Source organism: Eumetopias jubatus, unplaced genomic scaffold, assembly GCF_037043125.1.
Source record: "Eumetopias jubatus isolate StellerSeaLion01/CBP00866 unplaced genomic scaffold, mEumJub1_p1.0 scaffold_4, whole genome shotgun sequence".
NCBI lineage: Eukaryota > Metazoa > Chordata > Mammalia > Carnivora > Otariidae > Eumetopias > Eumetopias jubatus.
The window spans coordinates 72,351,457-72,377,914 of record NW_028274810.1 but is presented as its reverse complement, the minus strand read 5'-3'; the positions used below and the strand labels follow the sequence as shown (position 1 = coordinate 72,377,914).

General features: G+C 46.7%; 1 protein-coding gene across 3 annotated transcripts in view; it reads left to right on the top strand.

The window, feature by feature from the left end:
• The first annotated feature begins 12,738 nt into the window (after positions 1-12,738).
• Positions 12,739-26,458, top strand: part of RNF220 (ring finger protein 220) — a 214,479-nt gene continuing 200,759 nt past the window's right edge. For all 3 annotated transcript variants that reach the window (XM_028123201.2, XM_088022462.1, XM_088022463.1), the window contains exon 1: positions 12,739-13,363. In XM_028123201.2, the coding sequence (XP_027979002.2) occupies positions 12,739-13,363 (625 nt within the window). The remainder of the gene's footprint in view (positions 13,364-26,458) is intronic.

Below are 26,458 nucleotides of genomic sequence, written 5' to 3'. Positions count from 1 at the left end.
AGACAAGGAGACAGACAAGTAAGCAGACAGTTTCAGTAGAGTTTAATGCTAGCTTTGACAGGGTAAGCACACAGTTGTGTGGGAATGTATAGAGGAGCACCTTGTCCTGTCTTGGAAAACCAGGTAGTGCTCCCTGAATCTTGTCCTTAGCTTTAAATCAATTCAATCTAACAGAGACTAGTATCTATTGTGCTAAGTCCTATGCAAAACAACTGCTTTTAAGCAGATCAAAGTCTAGTGGAGGTTCCTGAAAATTTAATTGATAATTCCAGCACAATGTGGTAAGTGGATGGATAAATGCATAGCGTGCTACAATAACACAGATTGAGGAAAAGAGAGGATGGTGGTAGTGGAACTCCCTGAAAGAGACAAGGCCTAACAGAGGCTTGAAGTATGAATAGGAGCTGGCTAGATATTGCATCGTCCAGATCCTTAACAGACAAACAAAACTCTTCACAATCCATTGATCTACTTTTCCTATGCACCCTTATGTCTTCTCTGCCTTTGTTTTTCAAATTAGAAACAAGAACCCCTGGATTATTTAGTGTTATACATGTGATATGAGAAAGTACTGGACAAATGTGGTGCATCTCTCTGAAGCATCAGTTTTATCAGCTGCTAAATCATTGAGAACATTGTTTTATATTCAAACATAATATATTTGTGGAATTGAAGGCAAATTTTCCATTAAGTTTTTTCAAGATAAAACCTGATACATAAATTTCAGACTTGCCCTTAGACACCATTATCCACCCTCACCCCTTTCTTGTAGAAAAGTTTGAACTGCGCTATCTGAATGTGCCCAGAACTTTCATGTCTCTGTGCCCTAGCATATGCTGTTCCCTCATCCTAGAGTACTCATCCCACTTTTCTCCCTAGGTAAACTCACTTATCTCCTCCCCAGGTAAATTTTATCCTTCAAGCCCAACTTAAGTGTCATCCCATAATAGTCTTTTTTTTTTTTTTTTTCAAGAGAGAGAAAGAGCAGAGGAGAGGCAGAGAAAGAGGGAGAGAGAGAATCTCAAGCAGGCTCCACATCGAGCACGGAGCGCATCACAGGGCTCAATCTCATGACCCTGAGATCGTGAGTCTGACACTTAACCGACTGAACCACCCAGGAGCCCTTATAATGGTATTTTTTGAACACCCACTTCAGTCCCTGCCTCCTTTCCTAGTAGCTCCAGGTAGAGTGAGCGCCTCCTGCCATCCTTTACTCAGAATCTCCGTTACAGCACCTCTCACTAGCTGCTTCCTCATTTGTCTCTGCTGCTGAACTGTAAGCTTCTCTAGGGCAGGGATGGACTACTTTAAAATTTTTTTATTTTTAACACATAATGTATTATTTGTTTCAGGGGTAGAGGTCTGTGATTCATCAGTCTTATACAATTCACAGCGCTCACCCATAGCACACACCCTCCCCGATGTCCATCACCCAACCACCCCATCCCTCCCACCCCCCTTCGCTCCAGCAACCCTCAGTTAGTTTCCTGAGATTAAGAGTCTCTTATGGTTTGTCTCCCTGTCAGGTTTCGTCTTATTTCATTTTTTCCTCTCTTCCCCTATGATCCTCTGTCTTGTTTCTTAAATTCCGCCTATCAGTGAGATTGTATGATAATTGTCTTTCTCTGACTGACTTATTTCACTTAGCATAATACCCTCTAGTTCCATCCACATCGTTGCAAATGGCAAATTTCGTGGGTTTTTTTGGTGGCTGAGTAGTATGGAATACTACTGTGTGTGTGTATATATATATATATATATATATGGACATCTTGGCTCTTTCCATAGTTTGGCTATTGTGGACATTGCTGCTATAAACATTGGGGAGCAGGTGCCCCTTCGGATCACTACATTTGTGTCTTTGGGGTAAATACCCAGTAGTGCAGTTGCTGGTTCGTAAGGTAGCTCTGTTTTCAACTTTCTGAGGAGCCTCCATACTGTTTTCCAGAGTGGCTGCACCAGCTTGCATTCCCACCAACAGTGTAGGAGGGTTAGGCTATTTTAAAATTTATCTTTGTGTCCTTAGTATTTGGCACAATAAATGTCTGTTGAATGTTATTTATATGGACCATTCCTTACTCTGCATCACCTCTGCTCTTACCTAAAGTAATATCTCCTTTACTTCTCATTTTCAGGGAATGATGTGTTCCATGAATGTGTATTTTCCAGACAACTGAAATTTACTTCCTAAAGTATCAAAATCTGCTTTGGGTGGGAATTTATTTTTCTAAGTTTTTACATACTTGCTTGCTCTCGTAAGTAAAATATACTAAGCATAATGTGTTCCTTGATGACTTTCCCCTGAAAGCATTAGGGTTATGCTGGTCTGGAATTTGTGACATCCTCTGGGGCCGCTGATGGGACAGGGCTTTTTGCTTCCACACTGAAGAACTCCATCCTTTTCTGGTTTTTGAGTTCTTGTGCTTGCTTCTTGTATATTGGTCACCGTTTCTCGCTGTGGGTATGTTTGCTCTAACCACATTGCCCTTTACTCCTTTTATATGCTTTTTAATGGATACTAAAATTACAAAACTAATATATGTTCACTGAAACACAAACAGAAGCATTTGAAGCAAAAAGTCCCTTCTTCATTCCTGCTCCCCCCACCACTCACCCACATCCCCACTCCCACTCCCTGGCATAACTATTGTTGGCAGTTTAATGTATATCCCTGTAGGTCATTTCTGTCGATATGTGTGCATACTTGGGTACATACAAATATCCCATCACTCTACATGCGCTGTACGCTGTTATACGACTTGCTTTTCTTCCCACTTGACGATATACAATAGGTATACTTGCATGTCAGTACATCCAAGTCTATCTCCTTCTTTTTAATGGCTGCCCCTTTTTAATTTGACGATCTTAATCAGCTGTGAATGGGAAAGCCAAATAATCAAGCTTATTAGAATTGTACCTAAGAAAGAGTAAATCGGCTCTGAGTGAAGGCTTGAGGAATTCTCCTAGGAGTAAAATGTGTTAACTCTAGTGCGAGGACTTTGTAATGTTTATTTTGGTTATTCAGGGACCCCTTTTGCTTATTTCCTAGTCCATTGTGTTTTGGATACCTGAGGTTGCTGGACAATGACCCGTGAATTCTTGAGGTATAACATATTCAATTTTGCATTATATAGTTTTGCTATGATTTTGTGGATTTAATTTTTTCATTATTTCATCTAATTCTTAAGTACTTGCATCATAGTACAGAGCACTGAATATAGCAACAGTTAAAAATATTTGGCTTGATGATTGACATAGGGCTTCTCATCTATATCATCTACCTGTGAGAATGTCCACTGGATTTATGAGAACTCTGGAAGCTGATCTGAGGAAGCCTTTTGCTACTAATGAACATTAAAGTACTGATAGTATCTTGTCCTATAAATAATAAAATCCTATTTCAGATTTATATAGGGTCTTCCTTCTGCTTCATTTACCATAGAAAGTGGCTAAATCCTCTTGTCTTTTTTTTAAGTAGACTCCACGCCTAGCATGGAGCCCAACAGGGGGCTTGAACTCATGACCCTGAGATCAAAGTCATGACCCTGAGATCAAGATCTGAGCTGAAATCAAGAGCCAGAGGCTTAACTGACTGAGCCACCCAAGCACCTCTATCTTTTTTTATTTTTAATTTTATTTTTTAAGTAATCTCTACACCCAATGTGGGGCTCAAACTTAAACCCCGAGATCAAGAGTCACATGTTCTACCGACGGAACCAGACACCCCTAAATCCTGTTGATCCTATCTTTAGATACCACTGCAATGTGTCTCCTCTTCTCCATTCACTGCCTCAGTACCTTGGTTCAGGCCCTACTAGATCCCAACTGACTTACCTGTCATAAACTTCTTAACTGGTCTTCCTGCCTCCTGTCTAACTTCTACCACGCTCACCCAGTAACTAGTACTCTTTTCAAGCAGGAATCTTACCATGTCACACCCCTGAAAAACCTTCTAGGGGTCTCTCATCAGTTCTAGGATAAAGTCCACTTTCCTTAACTTAGTATACATAGCCTTTTGTGATTTGCCCCACTTGTCCTGATTATCTCTTGCTGTTCAATGCCTCATACTTTAATTTCTAGGGAAATCAAGTGGTTTATAATTCTTTCAACATATCACACAAGAGAATTCTCAACAGACGCTTGTTAAATGAATGAATGAAACACCCCCTTATAGCTGGGGTGACCATTCAAACTGCTCAGCTGAGGATGGTCCCTGTTCACACCGACCATCGCAGCATAATTACTAATATTGCTCCTTTTCACTATCAGACTTGTCTCACACCAATAAATTACACGGTCATCCCAATTACAGCAGCCATCAAATTGTTTTCTACCTCTAGTTTCCTCTACCAGATGGTGAGCTCTTCGGGGGCAGAAATTTTATTTGTTCATTTTATTTTTATATCCTTATGTATGCATTCAATGAAAAGATTGCCACTGTTAGATACTGAGGATATAATGTTGAATAAAACAAAAATGGCTCTTGCCCTCAGGAAGCTTACAGTCCAGGAGGAAAGAATAATCTAATGGGAAGAAGAGCACCTAATCCAATACATGCTGCTGCGAATGAATGACTAAATGTGGATTAAAACTTAGAGGCTCCTAAACAAACAACCCTAATCCTATGAATTACAGATACAGAAATAGTCATAACCATAGAACTCTAGATTGATCAAATCAACCATTTACTTAAAGTTGCTAATTAAGAATTTGAAATACAAGCCACACGTGTACACCTAAACATACATGACCTGTAGATGCTACCTTAATGTTAAATGTAACAAAAAAGACCATGCAGTAATAGCAAGCAAGAGACTCTGAGGGCTCTGTTTTTATAGAGATAGTTTGTAATCCTGTGTGGTTCTTTGCTGAGTGGATTATCAGTATGTACCCTACCCCTGCCCCCCCGTTTTTTTTTTTTTTCAGATGGGAAATCTGAGGTTTCAGAAACTGAGCCATAAACAAAGGAATGATTTCCTAAACCAGGATTAGATTTTGGTTGGGCTTTGCTTTCAGAGCTAGGAGTACCTGCTATCCTAGACTTGTTAACCATGTTCCATGGGCAAATTGCAAAAACCCTTTCAACCTCAGTTTCCTATTTTATATATAAAATAATGATAATATTGTCTCCAGAATTAATCTAGGGATTAAATGTGGTTATGTAAAGGCATTTAGTCCTGTAACCTGGCTCTTAGAAGACACTCAGGAAATGTTAGTTCTCCATCCATTTTCCCCTATTTATCTTTCTGTCCTTGGTGCATTAAAAAAATGATATAAAATGTTTTGAAAAAAAGAACTGTAATATAAATACCAATACAATTTTTAATTCTTGATCCTGGGTGCTAAACTAGGCCCTCTCCACCATCTCTAAAAGTTGTAGTTTTATTTATATTCATCTGTTATCTTATTGTTATAGGCAAAGACCCTGAGAAGCATTCCAGGAACAAAGCAGTAGGTAAGATTTTTCTGGAAAAAGGCAGAGTTCATGAGGTAGCCAGGATTTGGGGGGCATTCAGCTGCTTGTGGGTGTCAGCCTTCAAGATTTACCCATTTACTCTCTGTCTTTTGGTTCAAGAAAGGAAGAAGAGCACCAAACCATCCATTGAGATCTCTCGGGGTGGGTGAGGGGGGTGTGATGAGGGGGAAATGTGAACAAAAGCAAGAGCTCTGTTCAGTTACCACAATGTCCGGCGACCCCAAGACTTTCGAGCTCTTTCGTGAGGGCCAGCAGGTCTGTTCTCCAGGAGTGCCCTGGGTCTGGACTCCATTTCCCAGAGTCCCTTAGTGCCCTAATGTATTCAGTGCTCAGAGTGCCTGTATGTGTGTGAGTGTGAGAGAATGTGTGCGTGTGTGTGCGCGCGCGTGTGTATGTGTGTGTGTGTGTGTGTCTCCGAGTCCCTGGGAGAGTGGAGGCTCATTCACTGATTAGAGCCAGCGCTGAGAGGCAGCACTGCTCCTTCTCTCACACCAACCGAGTCTCTTGATCTGTACATGCAATCCCAGGCAGCTCGCGAACACAAACCCGGGGCCAGCCGCCTGCTGCTGCTGCCGCTGCCGCCGCCGCCGCCGCCGCTGCCTCCGCCGGCTCTGCGCACCCGGGACTTTTCATGCACCACACTCACTGCCTCCTTCCCTCCGTGTCCTGAAAAGTGCGACCGTTCTCCCAAGGAATTTCCACGGCAAGTATGGAGACCAGAAAGGGGTGTGGGTGTGTGCGCGTACACAGAGGGGTGGGTGCGAGGAGCGGCGGGTTGCTCGGGAACCTGACTAACTTTCCGGGTCCGTTTCCTAGGGATTCGGGCGGCTCCCCCCGACCGGGGCAGGGGCTGGGACCCGGGCTGGCGCGTCTCAGATCTCCGCGACGGTGCCTCCCGGCGTCTGTGCCCTACGCGCTCCGTGCGCTCCCTCGCTCAAACTTTCCGTCTTGAGTTTTCCTTAATGTGTTTTATTTGGGGGGTGCGAGGGGGAGGGACCAGACGCGAGAATTGGACAAGTAGGGAGGGTGAGGGGACAGCCAGGGAAGGGGAGCAGGACTTCTTTTCTCCATCTTTTAATAAGCCCCGTTCCCACTTTGTTTGGGTCGATGGGGAGATAGCCCTGTCGCCGGGCTCCCCCGGGTACCCCGCGGTGATTTCCGGCAGGGCCCGGCCCGGGCGGTGCTCAGTGGGGAGCCCGAGGCGGCGGGCAGGATGGGGAAGGGGAGATCCTAGTGAGGAGGCTCCCCACCGCCCCCACACAGCACACCACCGGCCGGGTGGGGTACCCGCGCACCGCTGGGAGCCTCGGGCCCCCGGGTGCTCGGCTCACTTTTTCCCAGCGGGGGCGGGTGTGAAGGGCGTGGAGGGCGGTGGGGGTGGGGTGGGGGGAGTCGCGGCGCGCAGGAAGGAGGCAGGTGCTGGCACTGAGGTGGACCGTTCTAAACGCAACCGGTAAACTCCCTGCTCCGCCCGGCCGGACCGGCCTGGCCTTAGAGCAGCCGGACCCGTGGGGGGTCTCCCGGGATTTTCGGGGTCGGGACTCTAGCCCCGCGGTTGTACGGAGCCGGGCGGGAGGACCGCCGTATAGACAGCCGCGCGTGGCTCTTTTTGTAGTTTTATTTGAATCTTAGACCTGCCTTAAAGAGTAACAATTTCTCTTTCTCCGACTTGAGAACAAAACTTTTCAGCGAGCACGCAGGTCGCTGCCGTCCTGCAGCCACCGCCGCCGTGCTCGTCAGCCCCTGCGGAGCGACCTTCTCCGCCCGGAGCCGGGCCCCGCCACCGCGGTCCCGAGCCTCCGGCCGGCCCCCTCCCCAGCCCCGGGCTTTTCAGGGCTCGGCCTGGGCGTTTCGCCTTTGTGCTTTGTAAGGGAAAGCCTTTTCTTCCAGGGCACAACAAACTTGGGCGGAGAGCTTCCGTGTGGCCCCCCGGGCTTGGCCGCCTACGGTGGTGAGACCATCCGAGGGGATGCCCGGTCCGTCCTTTGCTCCACGAGCCCCTCCAAGAGCTCGAGGCCCAGGTGGACCCCAGCCGGCGAGGGCGCGCGGGAGCCCCGAAGTAGCGGGGGCTCCGGCTGCCCGGAGGCAGAGGAAAAGCTCTCGTTTCCCGTTCGGAACGCGCTGCTTTTTTTTGGGCCCTGGCCGTGGCTCCAGTGGAGGGCCAGGGCCCGGGCCCCGAGCCCGGCGCGCGTCGCACCGGGTGGGTGCATGGGGCGGGGGCGCTCGGTGTGGGGTTCAGCCCTGCCTGGCGTGGCCGGGCCGGGCCGTCCGGGGTCTGTGGCCTGCGCCGCCTCCCTGCCCCAGGAACAGCAGAGAGGGAGGACTCGGGCGCTCTCTGCCCGCGATGCCCACCAGCCACGTCTCGCCTCCAGACCCCGCTCCGGACTCGGCTTGAGGGGCAAAGGGAAAAGAAAGGAAAAATAAAGAGGAAAAAAGGGGCGGGCAGTGAGGAAGCGGCGGGTCAGACTGGAGGGAGCAGAGCAGCCAGGGATGCCCGGCCTCCTCCTCTGCCGGTCTCGGGGGTTCTTGCGGAAAATGGAAAATGAGCCGAGGGGGGAAGGCAGAAAGAGCGTCGAGGAAGAGATGCGGGAGTCCTCCGTTCCCATCCCTCCTGGCCCGCGGAAAGCCGGCAAAAGTGGCGTGAGTTCGCTCGCTGAGATCCGGGGCGAGGTGGGGGAAGGCCGAGGACAGGGCGGCGCCGCCCCGCTGGTGACCGACGGGGCCGGGGCCGGGCGCCCAGCGAGCGGGGACACACACCTGTTCTGCGAGCTGCGTCGTGTGCGGCGGCCGGACGGCGTCGGCGGGAAAGGCAGAACTCTCCCTCCTTCACCCCAGGCCCGCAGTCCCGGAACCGGGAGGGCCCGGTTGCCCCGCGCCGGCCCGCGTTTACGGGAGCGCCAGAATCCATGAGCCCGGTGGCTGCCCGCCGAAGCGGTGGCGCGCGGCGATGAGACCCGCGTGACCCGCGGGGCGGGGTTGTTCAGGGGCACGAGGTCCTTGGACTTTGATCGAAGGCAGCCTTCCCCCAGCCCCTGTCCGGCGGGCCCTGCCCGGCTGTGGACCTGGGTTCCTTGCACTTGTCGGTTCTTCCCTGGCCGGCGCCCTGGCTCCCCAAAGTTACTAGTGGCTTGTTTCGTGCGGAGGTTGTTGGGACCTAAAGTATTCTTTGTGCAATGGCAGCCGAAAGCTGGAGGGAGAGGTCAGGCCAAGGAGTGGTGGGCTCGGCCCTGCGTTGGCCCCAAGTTTTTGCAGGTTTCGCCTTCACCTCTTCTCCCTCCGTTTTCCCTAAAAGAGTTGCTTTTCCCTGGCTAAGACTCCTACCGGCTGAATTTTACACCCGCTTAGCTGAGCTGGCAGCCCCGCAGCCCCGCACCCTTCGACAGGCCGGGCTATTTCGGATTCGCACCCGTTGGCCAAGCCCGGCCTGGGTCGGGGTCCAAATCTGGGACCGATACCCGGCCACGTCTGAATCTCAGGCGTTGGCCCCAGCCTTTGGAATAGTGTTAAGCTTATGCTTCCTGAGCTCTTGCATATGGTGGTAAAATTTCTGTTAGAGCGGTATTTCCAAATACCCCCTGGGTATTTGGTGTGCGGGAATTCTCTTCAAGCGAAGAAGTCTGTGAACTTTAAAAAAAAAAAAAAAATTCTTTCCTGAGTTCTTCACAACCCCCCACTACCCTGGCCCCATTTCCCATTGTTCTCTGCTTTTTAAGTTGCCTGTTAATTTTTTAAAAGTTTATTTATGCAAAGGAAAAATATCGTTTAATTTGTTCTATTATTTTAATTCCTGGGTTTTGGAAACTATTCAGAGACCACAAAAATGTCACCTGTTGTAATAAGCAGAGGAGTGTTGTGTGTGCGTTTTAATTGCCAGCAGAGTCGTAGTTTGGTGGGCGTTCAGAGCTAGGGCTCCGGGAAAGAGGCTTTGCAGCTTTTCTTTGTGGCAGTCATTTGCAAGTGGGTTTGGCTCCCAGCTGCAGGAGCAGCAGCGCCGCTTCCTTCTACGCGGTTCCCAGCGCGGGTCAGGAAGCCCAGACCCTGGACAGGGATGGTCAGAGGCCGGGGTGGGAGATTGCCCACTCTCAGACTTTCTTTCTGGCTTTCGGTTTTTCAATGCGAAAGTGGCTAGTTCGCGCCGGAGAGCGCGGAGCGCTGCTCATCAGATCAGCTTCAGACATTTTCACGTTCCAAACGCCAGTTTCTTCGTTTCATTTGTCTTGGTTCTGGCATGTTTAACCACGCAATTAGTAATCTCACTAATTATTCAGTTAGCTGGCGTTTTGTAATCACTTTAAACCAGGGTCGGGTGTGTGATTTGACAAGCAAACAAACTCCCACCCATACAGACCTGAACCAAACCCAACACGTCAAGGATTTGAAAATTTTAAAACTCAATATTTGTTGGTCCCTCCGTCCAACCTCACTGCCTGCCACACAATTTATTTAGCTTCGTGGATTGATCCCTCCTCCTTGTTTAGTTAATTCAACAAAGACTTTTTGCAATCTGTTTGGAGTTTGTCTGATGCCGTGGAAAAGTAGCTGATGATTTATTTGGTTGCTTTTCGATTTCTGTCTTCAGCCCTTCTTTCTCCTCCTTTCAGCGGGGATGTCAGCTGTTATTACTTCCTATTGATCCCTTTGCAAAGTGAGAAGTGAACTAAAATTAATGTCAATTCCACTGCTCGGATCAATAGCTGGAGTTATTTTAATCTGGATTTGCACGAAGTGCTAAATTAAAAAAAATCAGCATAGAGGCAGAAAAGTAACAGTTACTTACTTTCCCTTTGCCTGATTCTTTACAGTCACCCAAATGCTCCATCAAGCTGATTATCTTACAATCCATATTTTTTTAATTAAGAGGGTCAGTTAGTTTTCTTATTTTGGGTTCTGTGTTTAAACCCATGACATTTTGACATTGGGAGTGTATTAACTATAGATTTTCATAATGACTGTGGTCTGCTGAAGCCTCATCTATACAAGTTGTTAATGTGAGGAGGAGGTAAGAAAGAAAAGGAAAAAGAAAAAAAACACACTCCCCCTTCCCCCACAGAGACCAACGCCCACACAGTGGAGTAAAAGAGATGTGGCCTGGAAAAATATTGTTGATTTATTTTCAGTATAATGAAGTTTCAAATGAATAACCAGGTTTGAGTGATTCACCGTGTTCTGTTGGAGTGTCCGGTGCTGTCGCCAGATTACTAATTTATGAAACTCATTTAACATAATGAGGTGATCCAGGAAGTAAAAACAGAAAGTGAATTCTCTGGGCAATTGGTTATTTGGGGGGACAACATTCCACCCTTCATCCCCCCCACCCCCAGTGTACTATGTTTGTCCTTTTCTCCTGCTTGCCTCATGTAATATTGCTTGTTGAGAGACAAGTAGTTAGTTATTTCTGTTATGAAGAGCTGCTTAGAACCCTTGGAACAGCCCTGGACCCACTTTAGAGCGTCCATGTTGTGTGACCATTAATCTGACTTGAAAACAGCCAAGAACAGGATTCCCAGACCAGACTTGTCAGGCTAACTGGCTGTCCTTGGCAGATCATTCCCTGCACTGCTATAACTTGACAGGAAAGTTATTTAAAATTTGGAAGAGAGAAAAATCCGTTAATGTGAGATACATAATCTGGTAATTTAGCAATGATGTCTATAAGGAGAGATGCCAAATGAGGAAGCAGTCTGATGGTGTGCACTCATCTTCCCAATTAATAACAGTCATTGACACGTCTGCTACAGGATGAGAGAAGGAAATACTCTCTTTGCACTGCATTAAGCCAAGGGGATTCATCTACAGTTTAACTGAGGCTTCTCTATTTGAGGGAATACCAAAGATACTCCATTATCTAGGTGTTTTTTTTTTTAAGGAAGGGGGCAAATTCTTATTTGAGCTATGACTCTCGATTTAAAGATTATAATTTGTAGCAGATGGTGATTTTTGGTTACACTTTGAGTTTCATTAAGTTTCTGTCTAATGTATATTTTTGAAGCTAATAAATTCTAGTACTCATCTTATGTTATCCTGACTTTTGATATATAGCCCTTCTCCCATTCCCCAACCCCCTACTCAAAATAAATTTTGAAATGGAATCAGTGGCTATGGAAATGTACAACCTAAATTTAAAAGGGAAATTGAAGGAAGTCTCTCCCAACTCCAATTTGTTCCAGGGGTCTTTATCAGACATCAACTCTGACTGGGCTCAATAAGCAGAGCAAAATAAGTCAGAAATTTTGTTAACATTTTACTCCAAATGTTAATGGCAAATTCAAGGCTGTTTACAAATCTACTTAAGAGCGAGTGCATTAGTAACTAAAATTACCGATCCGTTCTTTGCTGCCCCTGGAAGACAGCCGCTTCTAGAGAACATATGCCAAAGGCACCCATTATGGTGTTAAATATTGTCGGAGATGCCAGGCATTTTCCTGATGAAGATTTTGTTCCTTCTCAGAAAAGAGAAAACCTGTATGATTAGAGAGGGGTGTGCGTCAAAAATAATATTGCTGTTGTCTCTTCACATAGCACTTTTTTCTGGAAATAGCCTTAGATGATACATGAAGATGTGTGTTGATGTATGTGCCAATGTGTGTGATTTATCCACACGTACAATTCGTACCGACTAGCATGTACAGATGGTCTAGATGTGCTTGATTTAGGAATTTTTCAGCACCAGGGTGTTGTCAGGGGAGATGAAGAGAGAATGTGTTTGTGGGGGGTCATATAGGTAGAACCTTGCCTCTGTTTGAACATCAGGGCTGCCATGAGAGGTGTGTGCAGGTGGAAACCCTTTAAAATATAGACCCCACCTAATCTACTGGGTGACTTGGCCTTCCAAAGCTCATTTGCTCAGGGAATATTGTATTTGGAGGTTTTATGCTTTTTTTTCCTTTGCTGGGCTCAGGCGCATTTCACCTGGAACGTGTAGGGACCAAAGTCAGCTACGCGTACATCACAGTAAGTTGTCTATTGATTTTCCTGAATGAAAATGGTCTGATGCTGCTGCCCACCGGCTCCTAAAGCCTGTGGTGTCTCTTGCCCGAGCATCTGTAAGCCAGAAGGATGGTGTTTCGATCACTTGGGGTTTCCCTTTTTTTCCTCCCCCCTTGACCGTCCTCCCCCCTCTTTTTTTCTCTTTGCTGTTTCCGCAGGTCTTAGAAGGGGATGATTCCCCAGTAATATTCCCTGCCCTGATCCAAGGTGCCGCTCGGCCTCCCTCCCAGGGAAGACTGCTTCTTGTGTGACACGAGCCTAAGAAAGAGACTCCGATGGACTTACACCGGGCAGCCTTCAAGATGGAGAACTCATCCTACCTCCCCAACCCGCTGGCATCCCCAGCACTGATGGTCCTGGCGTCCACGGCTGAGGCCAGCCGCGATGCTTCCATCCCTTGTCAGCAGCCACGACCCTTTGGTGTACCTGTCTCAGTAGACAAGGACGTGCATATTCCATTCACCAACGGTTCCTATACCTTTGCCTCTATGTACCATCGGCAAGGTGGGGTGCCAGGCACTTTTGCCAATCGTGATTTCCCCCCTTCTTTACTACACCTCCACCCTCAGTTTGCTCCCCCAAATCTAGATTGCACCCCAATCAGTATGCTAAATCATAGTGGAGTGGGGGCTTTCCGTCCCTTTGCTTCCACTGAGGACCGGGAGAGTTATCAGTCAGCCTTTACGCCGGCCAAGCGACTTAAGAACTGCCATGACACAGAGTCTCCCCACTTGCGCTTCTCAGATGCAGAAGGCAAGGAATATGACTTTGGGACACAGCTGCCATCTAGCTCCCCCGGTTCACTTAAGGTTGACGATACTGGGAAGAAGATTTTTGCTGTCTCTGGCCTCATTTCGGATCGGGAAGCCTCTTCTAGCCCAGAGGATCGGAATGACAGATGTAAGTACTTTGGTGTGAGCCTTCCCTACCCCCAGCAAACCCTGCCTCACAGTAGTGTTCAACAGGTCGCTGGCAGTTTTCATGCTCCTAGGAATGGGGAGGGCCAGGTACTTCCCACTCGATGGCTGCAGAGTGCTAACATTTACTTGTCTCTTGTCGATGAGCATTGACAGTTCTGGGAGGACATGTTTTTCTGAAGGTAGCCAGAAGCAAGTCGGCCTCCACGCTGCCTCTCCCTGGGGCATGATTGGCTTATTCTCTGGGGATTCTGGAGTGAAGAAGGGTGCTATATATATATACTGAAGTGAATGTCATTTTATTAGAAAGCGTAGGTTCCTAGGAAATTTGGGGGGGGCCTGAAGAAACTCATCCATGCCTCCTCTCTTTGCTATCCTCATTATATTTCTCTGAGCATTTTTTTTTTTTTTAGCTTTTCCATTGTATCACATCCAGTGGACTCCACGTGATTTTATTTTCCCAACTCTCAGCCCTTGTCCACATGAGGCTATTTTTCAGAGAAGGACAAAGGTGTCGTCAATCACCATAAAGCATTTCAAACAGCTGTGTTTTCCTTGCGATAAAGCCGACTTCTCTTGGGATTTAACAGGTTTGCTGGATGCTTATCCTGGGGCTCACTTTTAGGACTAGACACGGTTGACCTGTGTGACTGCTCCATATTTGATGTTCACAACAATTATTAATTTCTGCTTATGGAACAGTTTTCTCATGTTCTTTCAGTGCCTCGTTGAGCTTTGGCGATCCTCGCTAATAGTTGGAACTAAACCTTTATTTGGAACTTGTAGACCAGGAGTGCTGAACCCTGCAATCTTCTCCTCTAATAGAATCAGAAAATAATTGTGTTCTAACGCTTTTGGGCTATGGGTAGGCAGAGCAGTTTTCTTCAAGCCTGGTGAGAATTTATGAACTGAGGGTGTTTTTCCACCCAACCCTTTGTTCTAAGGTTTGCTTTATTTTATTTTCTTAAGAAAACTACATCTGAGGTTTGCTTTCCCCTTCTCTATTTTTTTGTGCTCCTGTCCTCTCTATAACCACCAACACAAATACCTTTTTTTTTTTCTCTTCTCTTTATGATGCCGAGGAGAGTAATAGAGACATTGCCACTCTCTCCCCTGTCGGCGCTGCTTCCTCAGGCTGTCTCCTTGAATTAGGCACTGTGTTAACTTTCCTGCGCTAAAAGGCATCTGCCTAAACCCAGCGTACCTTTTCAATAAAAGTCATCATAAAATCAACCTGCCTTGTAAATCCATCGCTCTTTGGTTTTGAAATATGTTGCAAGTGTGTCTTTTATGTCAGCGTCTGTAAGCCCGAGACCTCCCCACTTCAGGGACAAGCTGCCAGCACGAGGGCCCGTGTGTTCTCTTACTTTGCCTGGGCTCTTCTTCCTCTGCCTCTCCTTCTGGACAGCTGACGTGTGCATTACCATCTTGCTTTCCGGGTATACCTGCTGAAGACACTGGCGTTGGGTTGGATCTGTTGTGTTTTACTTTAGTGCAGTTTTCATTTGTCAGTGTGCAAGTGATCAAGGCAAGCTGTAATCTGACCTCTGGCTAAAGCTGGCCCGGGTGAGAGTGCGACAGATTCTGTCCCTTTTTGCTCCAAATACAAGTTGAAGATGCAATCCTCTCAAACCTAACAGTGCTGCAAAGTAACATCTGGAGATCAAGATTCCTTTCTTCTCACCCAACAGATCCGGCTGGTCTCCATTTTTCTCTCTTTTTAGCCCAAACCTGGGTCAGACCCCCAGAGCAGGAGGAAGCTTGTTAGTCAAGTCAGAACTCATAGATGTGTCTATCCATTCCCCCTCTGAGTGTCAAAGCCATAACTCTTCTGTTTGCCTGGTTTGCATTGTGTGGTGGTGCCATCCCCCATGGAGTTGGATCTCTCACACAGGAATACGCCTGGGTGGAGAAAAATTAAATGAGTCTATCTCCCAAAGTGAAATGGAGTTCTGACCTTGAAATTAATGAGATTCTGATCAGAAGAGTGGGGAAACTTCTTTATTTCAAATTGTAGTGTTATAGAAATTGGAACCCTTTCCCCTTTTATTTGCTTAAAATATTTTTCTTTAGAGAGTACTTTGTCTTCTCTTTTTTCTCTTACCCAAACATAAAACCTAGAGGTGTGTCTGTGAGTGTAGGACGTTTTGCACAACCACATTATTATCTAGAGTTGCATTTGTGACTAATCTTTAACAAGAAACAAAGGTGCAAAGTGAAGAGGAGCCTCTTAGGCTGTGATAGCCCTGGATCTGGGCTCCTTCCTCCCTTTCTTTCCTTAGGTGGCAGAGCAGCCTTCCCAGGGCTGTACTGGGTAGCGTTTGTGCTTTTGATTTTGAGTTTTTGGAAGGCGGGAGAAACATTTTTCTGTGGGGAAGGGTTGAAGAGGCACTGTGACAAAGTCTGCAGCAGCTTTCTTGGCTCCTGTCATATGCCGACGTGTGTCGGAATATTTATGGTCTGTTTTATGTAAATACATATTTAAGGGCCGTTAGAAGGCCTGATTATTCCCACTAGATGCCTTTCAGGTCCTCCCTACAGAACCGTTTTGAAATAAGTAATATTTCTCAGATAATCGAGTGACAGTGTACAAGACTGCTTCCAAAGGGAGAGCTTAAGGGGCAGATGGGGCAGTGAGGGGGGTGGGGAGGCCAGCAGAGAGGATAGAAAGTGTTCAAAAGAGCAAAGTAATAGGATGCAGTGGCTTTTGGTCAGATTTCCAAAATTAACCATGTATATTCTAGTTTTTTATTCTTAAAATTTAGAGTTAATTTCTGATGTGGTTGACTTATTTTTCAGTTCTCTTCATATAAATAAATTTTTCTCATAAAATGTAAAAAAAAAATGGTTTAATTAAATACAACAGTAAAACTCCTAAATAGGCACTTAGCTTTAGGGGTTTTTTGGGGGGGTGGGGGGCCGAGTATGGGTGTGTGTGTGTGTCCTTTACTTAGAGTAGAAGTTTTATGACTGAGTTTTAGGTCAATGAAAAATCAGTTTTACAATGGAAACACTGACAATTTTTACTGTCGCAGCCACCCCCTGCTCACACACTGCATCCATATGCAGATATGTCCACATGTGAGAGCATTTGAAAGAGGGGCCTGCAGACATGGTGTAATGCACACGTGTTCTTTCCTTAAATCTGGGTGCTGATAGGCAGGATTTCTTTTGTAATTAAATATGCATTTTTGTAGACCAAAATGTAGCTATTTGGGTAAAGTATTGTCTCTCCTAGTAGATGATTTCCAGTTCTTGCCCGTTCACCTACCTGGCATCACAGGTGATTCGTGAGGTAGGTGTTGGGTTCTATGGAAAAAAGAAGGCTTTACTCAACAGGACTGACTTATTTGCCCTGGAGAAAAGGAGAAGTGTTTTGTGAGAAGCCGTTCATGGAGGATGTGTAATTCCCCAGGAAGGGAACTGAGGTAACTCCTGTTTATTGTCACTCCCTGAACCAGTCTCCAAGGCTTCTTGTCCAGGGAAATGATGCTAAAATTTATGGACCAATTACGAATAGTCCACGTGTGTCTTACATATATATGAAGTGTCTACAGATATGTTTCCCAGGGCTTTTAAAATAAACATCTCCTCATTAAGGAAACTTTACAACAAAAGGGAAGATAAGTATTGTCTGCTGCCTTGTGCTAGAATCTATACATTTATTACTCCCTTAGCACCCTGGCTCTTATCATGTGCATTTCCTTGTTGTTCTCTGTTGGCCACCCCTGGGCCCAGATTCCTGCCCGGGTGACACAGGTTTTTGGTTTTGGGTTTTTTCTGTTTTGTTTTGTTTTCTTGGGGGGGGGGCAGCCTGCCAGTCATTCCACTCAGTCAGCCCAAATTGGAGTTGGCTATATGCATGTTCCCCAAAGGGCTAAGAGGAAAAGAACTGTCCCAGTTGGAGCAATGACTGGCCCTGCCTTCTGATTCATCTCAGGGACGGGCACTGGGCATTGACCCTAGAGTGGCCCTGTTTCCTTGGCCCTTGCCTGTGTCAGGCAGATTCACAGGTAGGCAGGAAACGGGGTGGCTCACAGCAGTTCCTGGATGTTCTGCTTTGCTCTCATCTTTGATGTATTTGAAAAGTCATTCTTGGGCCCGAAAAGCCCTGAGTAGGAGATGGTATTTTGTACTGGGGCGGGGGGGGGGGGGGAGAATGTGTCTTTATAAAGGCATGTATCATCGAAGACCCTGTGTCCTAACAATCAGATCAGCTGAGCCCACATAAGCCCAAGGGCAGCCTGGAATGAGGAGTCCCAGCTACATCATGGGGGTGGTATTAAGGGGGGATACTTCCCAAGGACTCTGGGACTGGAGTGGCCAGGGACCCTAACCTGGGCTTTTAGGAGAATTGTTCTTGCTGGGGAAAATGTTTGGGACAGTTGTCAGGTCACCAGGCTCAACTTCTGGATTGTAGCTGGAGCAGATGACCACCATTGAAAGGGCCAGCGGATCACCAGAGGAGATGGGTCAGATGGTTCCCTCCGTACTGACTGCCCAGACCTAGCCCAGTTGTCGCTCAGCTGCTCCCGGATTTCTCCTGGAGCCCCCTTTCTCCTCCCTCTGGGGATGGAGGGCAAGAACTCCTGTGATGTGTGGTTGTTTCTGGTTGTTCACTCCCAGCACAGTCATGGAGACTCCTTTTCATGCTGCTGGGTTTAATTGTCTTGTTGGGATAAAGAAATGTTTGCACAGCTAAAGTGGGGCCGGGCTGGACGGGAGCAGTCCCTGATGGCTCCAGAGCCATCTGGCCTGGCTTGGCTTGGCTCATCGCGCCGCTCGCCCGCCGCCCGCCCGGCGGCTGGGCTCGCTCCCGCTCCCGCTCTCGCTCTCTTCCCCTGTCCTCGCTCCACGCCGCGCCGCTCTGGTCGGCGGCTGCCTCCTCGCGCGGCCGGAATGCCTAATCACCATGGTGAGAAAACGGACACCGCAGCCGTCCTCCCTCCTCGCCTCGCGCCCTCCCTCCCATCAATTGTCATGCAGAAGTGATCCGGGCTGCCGTTTCCTCGCGGCCGCCAGCCAGCCCCTCGCCGCTCCCGGCAGAAGGGTGGCTGGTAATTGATCGTTTGGGGGAGGGGGCGCGGAGAGGCGCGAGGCCCGGCCAGGGGGAGGAAGGACCACAGAGCGGGCACCGTTGGCTCACTTGGAAAGGACCCCCCAGCCTCGGCCACCGAGATGGCTTTCAAGTGGTTTCAGAAATGTTGGTGACCTCGCCGTCGCTCGGCCGGACTCGGAGGCTGCGGGAGAACTCCGGGCGCCGACCCAGGGCCGCGCGAGGCTCGCGCCGCCGCCGCCTGCGGCCGGGACCCGCGGGCGGGCCTGGTCCCCCACCCCCCGCCCCGCCCCGCCCCGCCCCGCCCTCCACCTCCCCGCGCCCCCAGGTCGCACTAGGAACCGAGCCCTCGGTCGGTTTCCTGTCCTGTCGTCTGAGCCGCAGAGGGAGTGTGGGAACGGGGTGAGGGGACAGGGAGCGAGTGTGACCGGGGGGGGGGGCACGCCCACGCGGGGGTCGGGGTGATGGACAGGGCGGGAGGTGCGGGTTGGCGGGTGGCGGTGTGAGGAGGCGAGGGGACCCCGCGCGGGCGTGGGGCGGCCAGCGCGCGGGGAGGGGGCGTGGGGGGCGAGGGGTGGGGGGCGGGAGTGGGAGGAGGGTGTGGGGGAGGGCGCGGGGGCGCGTCGAGGAGGACGGACGTGTGTACGCGCGCTTCTGGAGCTAGCATTTCCCTCGGCACCCGACGGCTTTGAGGTTTCTCCTGTAGATTCGAAATGTTTTCCCCGTCTTGCTTTTCACATTTGTAAAACGTTCCGGGAAATGTTTCCCAAGTCCTGGGGTTCGTGAATCCGCAGGATGGCCGGTATTCGGGCGAGGCGAGTCTCGGTCGCCTCTGACGGTCTGAGGCTCTCAGCCAGCACAGCGGGGCTTGTTAAAGTCCGGGCAATTTCTGGAACTCTTCCCACGGGAAGTTTTCCGGGGCTGCCTTCCGGTCAGCGGCCCCAGGTTGATTATTTGGTGGCCCTTTTTTGTTTGAAAACAAAAAACACACATTGTATCCTAATAACAAAAGTTGCTCTCCCTCCCCATCCCCTTTCCTCATTAGGCAGGAGAGGAAACTGAAAAAATAGAATTATATTTTTATATGAGTTTTTCTTATTTTTAACCCTTGTTAACTACATCCATCTGGTTAATAAATATTAGCACACATTGAAATGTATTCTTTGTAAATAACTCGGCATTTGGAGTGACAATACATTTAGTATAGTTATATTTTCATAATGGTTTTTCATATTTTTAAGTCTTATTAACCACATCCACCTGGTCAATAAATATCAGCATACATATTGGAATGTACTCTTTATAAATACTTGGGATGTGGAGTGATGATACATTTTAAGTGTAAAATCCACACAATTGTAACACCAAAATTACAGTAATCTTTGGATTTGCATATTGTCTTCCAGCAGTTTAACAGCATTTCCCAGTGCCATTTCCCCCCAAAGACAGATGAACTGCAGACTTGGGGATAACTTATTGCTGTAGAGCAGCTAAAATGCCTTCACGTTTTAAAAAATACCATTTAAATTGTGGCGTTTGTGGCTAAACAGAACCTACAAGTGTGTGCTGTGGGTGGGAATTTGTAAATCTCTCTTTCTTTGGGCAAGGAGGAGAATTTTCTGCAAAAGAACTTTCACCTACTTAGTCTCTCTCTTACTTAGGCCCTTTCCAGGAAAAGATCCTGATTTAGAACTATGGGTTTAGGGCTAGAGAAAAGATAGGCTGTGGTATGAATCAGCAAACCTGGTAGATGCTAAGTAAACAGGAGGAATTCATTCCCTTCCATTTTTACCCAATGGGTTAGGTTTTTCTATAATCTTAACCACAGTTTAGTTTTAGTGCCAAAAAAAATTTCTGGGGCATTGGTGCCAATCACATCAAAGGGTTCAGTAAGTAATAGTTGAGTATTGAATAAATTAATGGTGGTGATTATAATCTAATTTTTTCTCCAAGTTTTCAGCAGTTTGCCACTCTTCAGCATTGCGCTGGATAATATCTATTAGACTATGCTATCCCAAAGGTATAGAGGTCGGAGGAAAGAAAAGAAGAATTTATTTATGCCTTGAGATTTAATAATGACAAAAGTAGGTAGGGAGTTTCAAGAGATATGTGAAATTGCCTATCTCAAATATAGACTTATTGTCTTGATTATTTGGGGGTACCAAAAGAATCTTTCCTAGCTTAAAAAATAATTTAAAATTTGCTTTTCTCACCTAACACTCTAGAAACCTAAGATCAGAGGCTATCCCCTTCCCAAATGTTTTCTCACAGCATTACATCCCCTATCATGGAGTCCACAAATGCTGATCTGCTTTTGATGTGTATTTAAAAAAAAACAAGTTCCTACCCAGGTCTTGGTTGAAGCTGGAAACAGACAAGTGATGTGGGGGTTTTGTAGACACATATAACCATCTGGCAATTCAGACATTTGACCGTCAATTTTCTCTGTGGAATGTGTTCTGATTGAAGATGACCTAGAGGAAATGAAAGTTGTGTTTTTGGGGGGAAGACATGGTGCTGCATCCAGTACATTCTGTTCAGCAGGCATGGAGCTTTAGGAAAGTCTAGAGCTGTATGTGTGAAGAAGGAACCTTTTGGTACAGTCTCATGAGAAATCAAGCCCAGTAAGCCTGAGTGTGACTCACCAGATGAGGGTTGTCTTTTTCCACTGAAATTCATTTGCAGGCTGAGACTTATGGCTTTGCATCCATCTGTGAGAAAGCTGTAGGGAGGGGGCAAGGGCCAGCCCCGGAGAGACCTTTGCTTTATTTTCAGGTATATGATTCCCATTTAGGTGCCAGCTAATCCTATAGTGCTCTCGTTTGGCCTTGCGTTTTGGGTTGGTGTGATTTATACCAAGTCAGCGTGGCCTAGCAGAATAAATGCCTGTGAGAGGAATAAATGTTGCATTTACCCCTTTGAGCCTCAACCTGAAGATGTTTCAGATCAAAGGTGGGAAGACAATATAACGTAGTAGTTATGAGTTCAGCCTCTGGAGTAAAATCCTGACCCTTTATCTTACCTACTCTGTGACCCTAGGCAAATTACTTGACCTCTTTGGGTCTCGGTATTCTCACCTGTAAAATGGGAATTATACAACCTTAAAGGGCTGTTGTGAAGGACTGAATGAGATTAAGTACACAGGTAATGCTCAGAACAGTTCCTCATACATACTAAGCATTCAATACATAATGACTTATTTCAAGGATAATCTGGTGGTATAATCTTCATTGTTAGAAGCACTGAAGTAGCCAAACACAGGGTCATTAACAACTAGCATGTATGTAGGATCCTTTCACACACTCATGCCTTATGGCAACGTGGAAAAAGGGAGAGATAAAGTCTCAGAGCCCTTTGCTGTGATAGCCAGCTGCTTCACCTCCCTTCATGATTACCCATCCACCAGGATTAGCCCTGGTGGCCCTCTGACCTCTTTCTCCCTCCATTTTATTTAGAAGCAAGGCAATATTAGAGTTAAAGAAACCGAGTCTGAGTCAGGAAGGGACCTGACCAGGGTTAGTTAGGTATCTAGGCAGTGGCCCAGGTCAGAGAATCCAGATCTCATTATATTTTCTTATTCTGGAACTTTGTATTATCGGGTATCACTTGAAATAAATGGACCATTAGAATTGTTTGTGGTAGAGATTTGAGCTATATGTAATCAGATTTTCTGCAATGGTATTTGGTATTAGAATTCGAAGTCCCAGAGTTTCTAGTATGTCCCTAGATTTTAAGTTACACAGGCACTTTTACCCTCTTGCCTGTGTGAGAGAAATCTGTGAACCTTCCCCCATCTGTGTGTGTCACAGTCCCACAGCATGATGGATTGTCTCTGCTTGGGGGAGGCTTAGGACGGGGCTTGAAGGGGCCTTGTAGGTCAGGAGAGAAATACAGCAGCAGGACTGAGCTGGGGGAGCTGCTGAGGAGGGATTAGCAAGGGAAGGGGAGGGCAGGATTGGGCGGGGATAGGCCTCTTCCATGGTGTCTGCGTGCATTTTCCTAGGAGTAAAAGAGGGCTGTCCATTACCCTGAGTGCACAAATAAACTCAGTGTTTTCTTCTTTGTAGAAAGAAAGTCCCATGGGGTTTGGGAATATCAGAGAATGATTCTGCACGTCAGTGGGAGAGGTCGGGAGTAGGGGGATGGGAGTGGGCAAGACTGACCTTCTGCCTGAGGACCGTGGATTTGAGTCTATTATTTAAATATAGGGGCTTGGGTTTGAAAAGTCTCCTGTGCACGTATGTATGTAGCAGAAATAGCCATTGGCGGCCAGTTGAGGCCAACTCCTCAATCCTTATCAATTCCTTCATGGCTCTGTGGCAGAGAAGGGGTTCAGGTCAGTGTTGGTGGTAAAGAGCACCCACTTCTCCTCTCTCCCTATCCCCAGTCCTTCCCACATAGAGACACAAAGGTATACAGGAGATAGGAAGGGAAATGCTCACCATTTTTAATTTTGAGTTGCTAAAGAAGGGGGGAAAGTCTGAGATTTAGGCCCAAATGCCAAAGTCAATGGAAGGAAGGAATTCCAGAAAAGAGAAGAGTTGGACCCAAGAGGTGGATGGAGAGGCGAAGGCAGTAGTGCGTGGTGGGGTAAGGAATCAGCAGGACTGCAGTTAGGGCCTAGGCTTTGGCTTCCTTCCTGAGCAGTAAAATTAAAAAAAAAAAAAAAATCCTTAGAACAACAAAAGTCTGGACGCATGGGCTTCCTTCCTGACAGGCCAACCTGGTGGGGCTTCATTCAGCCTGAGCAGCAGTCAAGGCTGATTTACTGGTAAGAGATCCCAGACAGACATTTGAGCTTAACCCTTTCCTAACTGCGGAGATGCCTCATTGCCAACGCTGCCCTTTTCTTACAGCTTCCCATGGCGGTGTGAGTAGCTTCTTCCTGTCATTTGTTCTTTATTTAAAGAGGGTACCTGCTGCTGAAGGGCCTAATACCCTCTTCACGAGAAAGCTGGGTCTAGGAGAAGTTGAATGACTTGAGAGATCTTGCCATCAAGTCTCTGAGAGGGCTGGCATTGTGGCTTACGGCTGATTTACCTCTCAGGCTCTTGGTGACATTATATTGACTTTGGAGCATTATTTCCATCTTTGGTCATGGGCAGTGCCTCCTGGAGTCTGTACTGGGGTGATCCTATGAGCCTCAGTTCTGCCTCCTTATAGTTTTGGCACCGCAGGAGGAACACTGCTGCTTATTTTAGGTGTTTATTGGTGTAGTATGGATAAAACTGGCAGAGTACATGAGGCATGATTTAGTTTCCATCTTGCTAGTACGATGCACTCATTAATTCATTTAATTATTCAGTCAGTATTTACTAAGTACCTGCATTGTTCCAGGCACTATGCTAAGTGCTAGGGATACAATAATGAGCAAGGCAGATTATATATAGTCCCTGCCTTTCTAGAGCTTAAAGTTTAGCAAGCAATCACAGGATGTTGTGAAAAGTACTACAATAGGGGAAGTATAAAATGCCATGGGATTAGAAGTGGGAGCACCTACTCTTGTCAATGAGTGTGGATAACTTTCTGGAGCTAGTGACCTTTAAGCTGATAATCTGGAAATCAAGAAGGAATTACTGTATTCAAAGGGGCTAGGTGTGGCAGTTTGCCTTTCTGGACAAAGTATAGCATCTGAGAGTGGAAGAAAGAACTCCAGAGCTGCCAAGGATTGCTCATGATAAAGTAAAAATAGAATTTCTGTCTGCCAGGACCTGAGACATGACCCTGGATCTCTGTAGTACTTCATCCTATAGCCGGGTGTTCGTGAGAACATTCGTTTGGTGCTTATATGCTTCTGAAGCCCAGCATCATGTAGGGTCTTGTTTTAAAAGTAACTTTCTTCTGTTTTGTCTGTTTGTTTTGTTGAAGCATAACTAACATACAATAGTAGATATAGGAGATAACTAACATAGAGTAGTAGAAACATTAGTTTAAGGCATATAATATGATCCAACAATTCTGTACATTACTCAGTGCTCATCAGAATAAATGTCCTGGGGTGCCTGGGTGGCTCAGTCGTTAAGCATCTGCCTTCGGCTCAGGTCATGATCACGGGCTCCTGGGATCGAGCCCCGCCTTGGGCTCCCTGCTCCGCGGGAAGCCTGCTTCTCCCTCTCCCGCTCCCCCTGCTTGTGTTCCCGCTCTCGCTGTGTCTCTCTCCGTCAAATAAATACATAAAAAATCCCTAAAAAAAAAAATAAGTGTCCCGTTTATCCCCTTCCCCTATTTCACCCATCCCCCACTCACCCCCCCCCCCCCGGTAACCACCAATTTATTCTCTGTATTTAAGAGTCTGTTTTTTGGTCTCTTTTTTCCTTTGTTTGTTTTGTTTCTTAAACTCCACATATGAGTGAAATTGTAGGGTATCTGTCTTTCTCTCACTGACTTGACATTATACCCTCTAGGTCCCTCCGTGTTGCAAATGGCAAGATCTCATTCTTTTTTATGACTGAGTTATATTCCATTGTGTGTGTGTATATATATATATATAACACCACATCTTCTTTGTCCATTCATCTACTTGAATGGGGTTGCTTCCATATCTTAGCTCTTGTAAATAATGCTGCAATAAACATAGGGGTGCATATGTCTTCTTGAATTCGTGTTTTCATTTTCTTTGGGTGAATACCCACTAGAGGAATTCCTGGATCATATGGCAATTCTAGTTTTAATTTTTTGAGACTGCTCCATCCTGTTTTCCACAGTGGCTGCACCAAGTCGTATTCCCACCAACAGTGTATTTTCCCTCCACATCCTCGCCAATACTTGTTATTTTTTGTGTTTTTGATTCTAGCCATTTGACAGGTGTAAGGTAATATCTCACTGTGGTTTTGATTTGCATTTCCCTGATGATGAGTGGTGTTGAGCATCTTCTCATGTGTCTGTTGGCCCTCTGTATGTCCTCTTTGGAAAAATGTCTATTCAGGTCCTCTGCCCATTTTTAATTGGATTATTTGTGGTTTTTGTATTTGAGTTGTATAAATTCTTTATATATTTTGGATATTAACCCCTTATCAGATATATCACTTGCATATGGGAGAAGTCCCATTCAGTAGGTTACCATTTTGTTGGTTTCCTTCACTGTGCAAAACAAAAACAAAAACAAAACAAAAGTAACTCTCTAAAGATAAGCCACTATAAAATACTTTCTAATGACATATGATATCTTAAGACCTGTGAGCACCCGGAACCATGCTTGGTACAAAGTACTCAGGAAATATTTGTTGAATATGGAAGCCCATTACCCTGATGATGTTTGGGGGGATAGATCAAGGGCCCTGGTCTTTTTACTCAAGTTCATGCTCAGCTGTATACTTTGCCTGCACAGAGATCTGATAGGTCCCAAGATCTAAAGTACTCCCTGACCGTTAAACTAAGCCACACAGCACCCAGGATTCTTGGCAGGATTTCTTGGCGAAGTTTCCTACGGGAGGTGCTTTGCTCAGGCGTGACTTTCATGAGGGAGGTTAGGCGTGTAGTGCCAAGACTATTGAAAAAGAAAAAAAAGGAGGCAAGGCAAACGGTTGTCCCAGCCTGGCACACATAGGCATACTAAAAACAGTTCCCTCCAGCCAGGGCCTCGGTACTCTGCCATCCTGGTTGTGGTTTTCCTTCCCCTGGCCTCTTATCGTGGTCATCACTCAACATCCACAGCATTTCCTGTAGAGTGCAGTGCTCAGGGCTGTTTGCAGAGGAGTCAAAAAACTAGATGATACTTCCTCTTCTTGAGGGCCTATGGTTAAGGTGAGTGGTTAGGATGTATATACGAAAAAAGAAAGATAATATAAAATAACAGACAACAGGAGCTCTCTGGGATCTCGGGAGGAGCCATTCCCAAGGCTGGGTTTCTTAAACTGTGAACTAAGGACCACCAGTTTCCCTACCACTTGTGATGGTGATAGAGGAAGGGGTGGTTTGGGGGTGGGGTGGGGGGGAAATATGACCTGTAATGCAGATTCCCAGGGCCCACTCCAGACCTCCTAATCAGAATCACATGGAATGTGACCTGGAAATCTGTATATT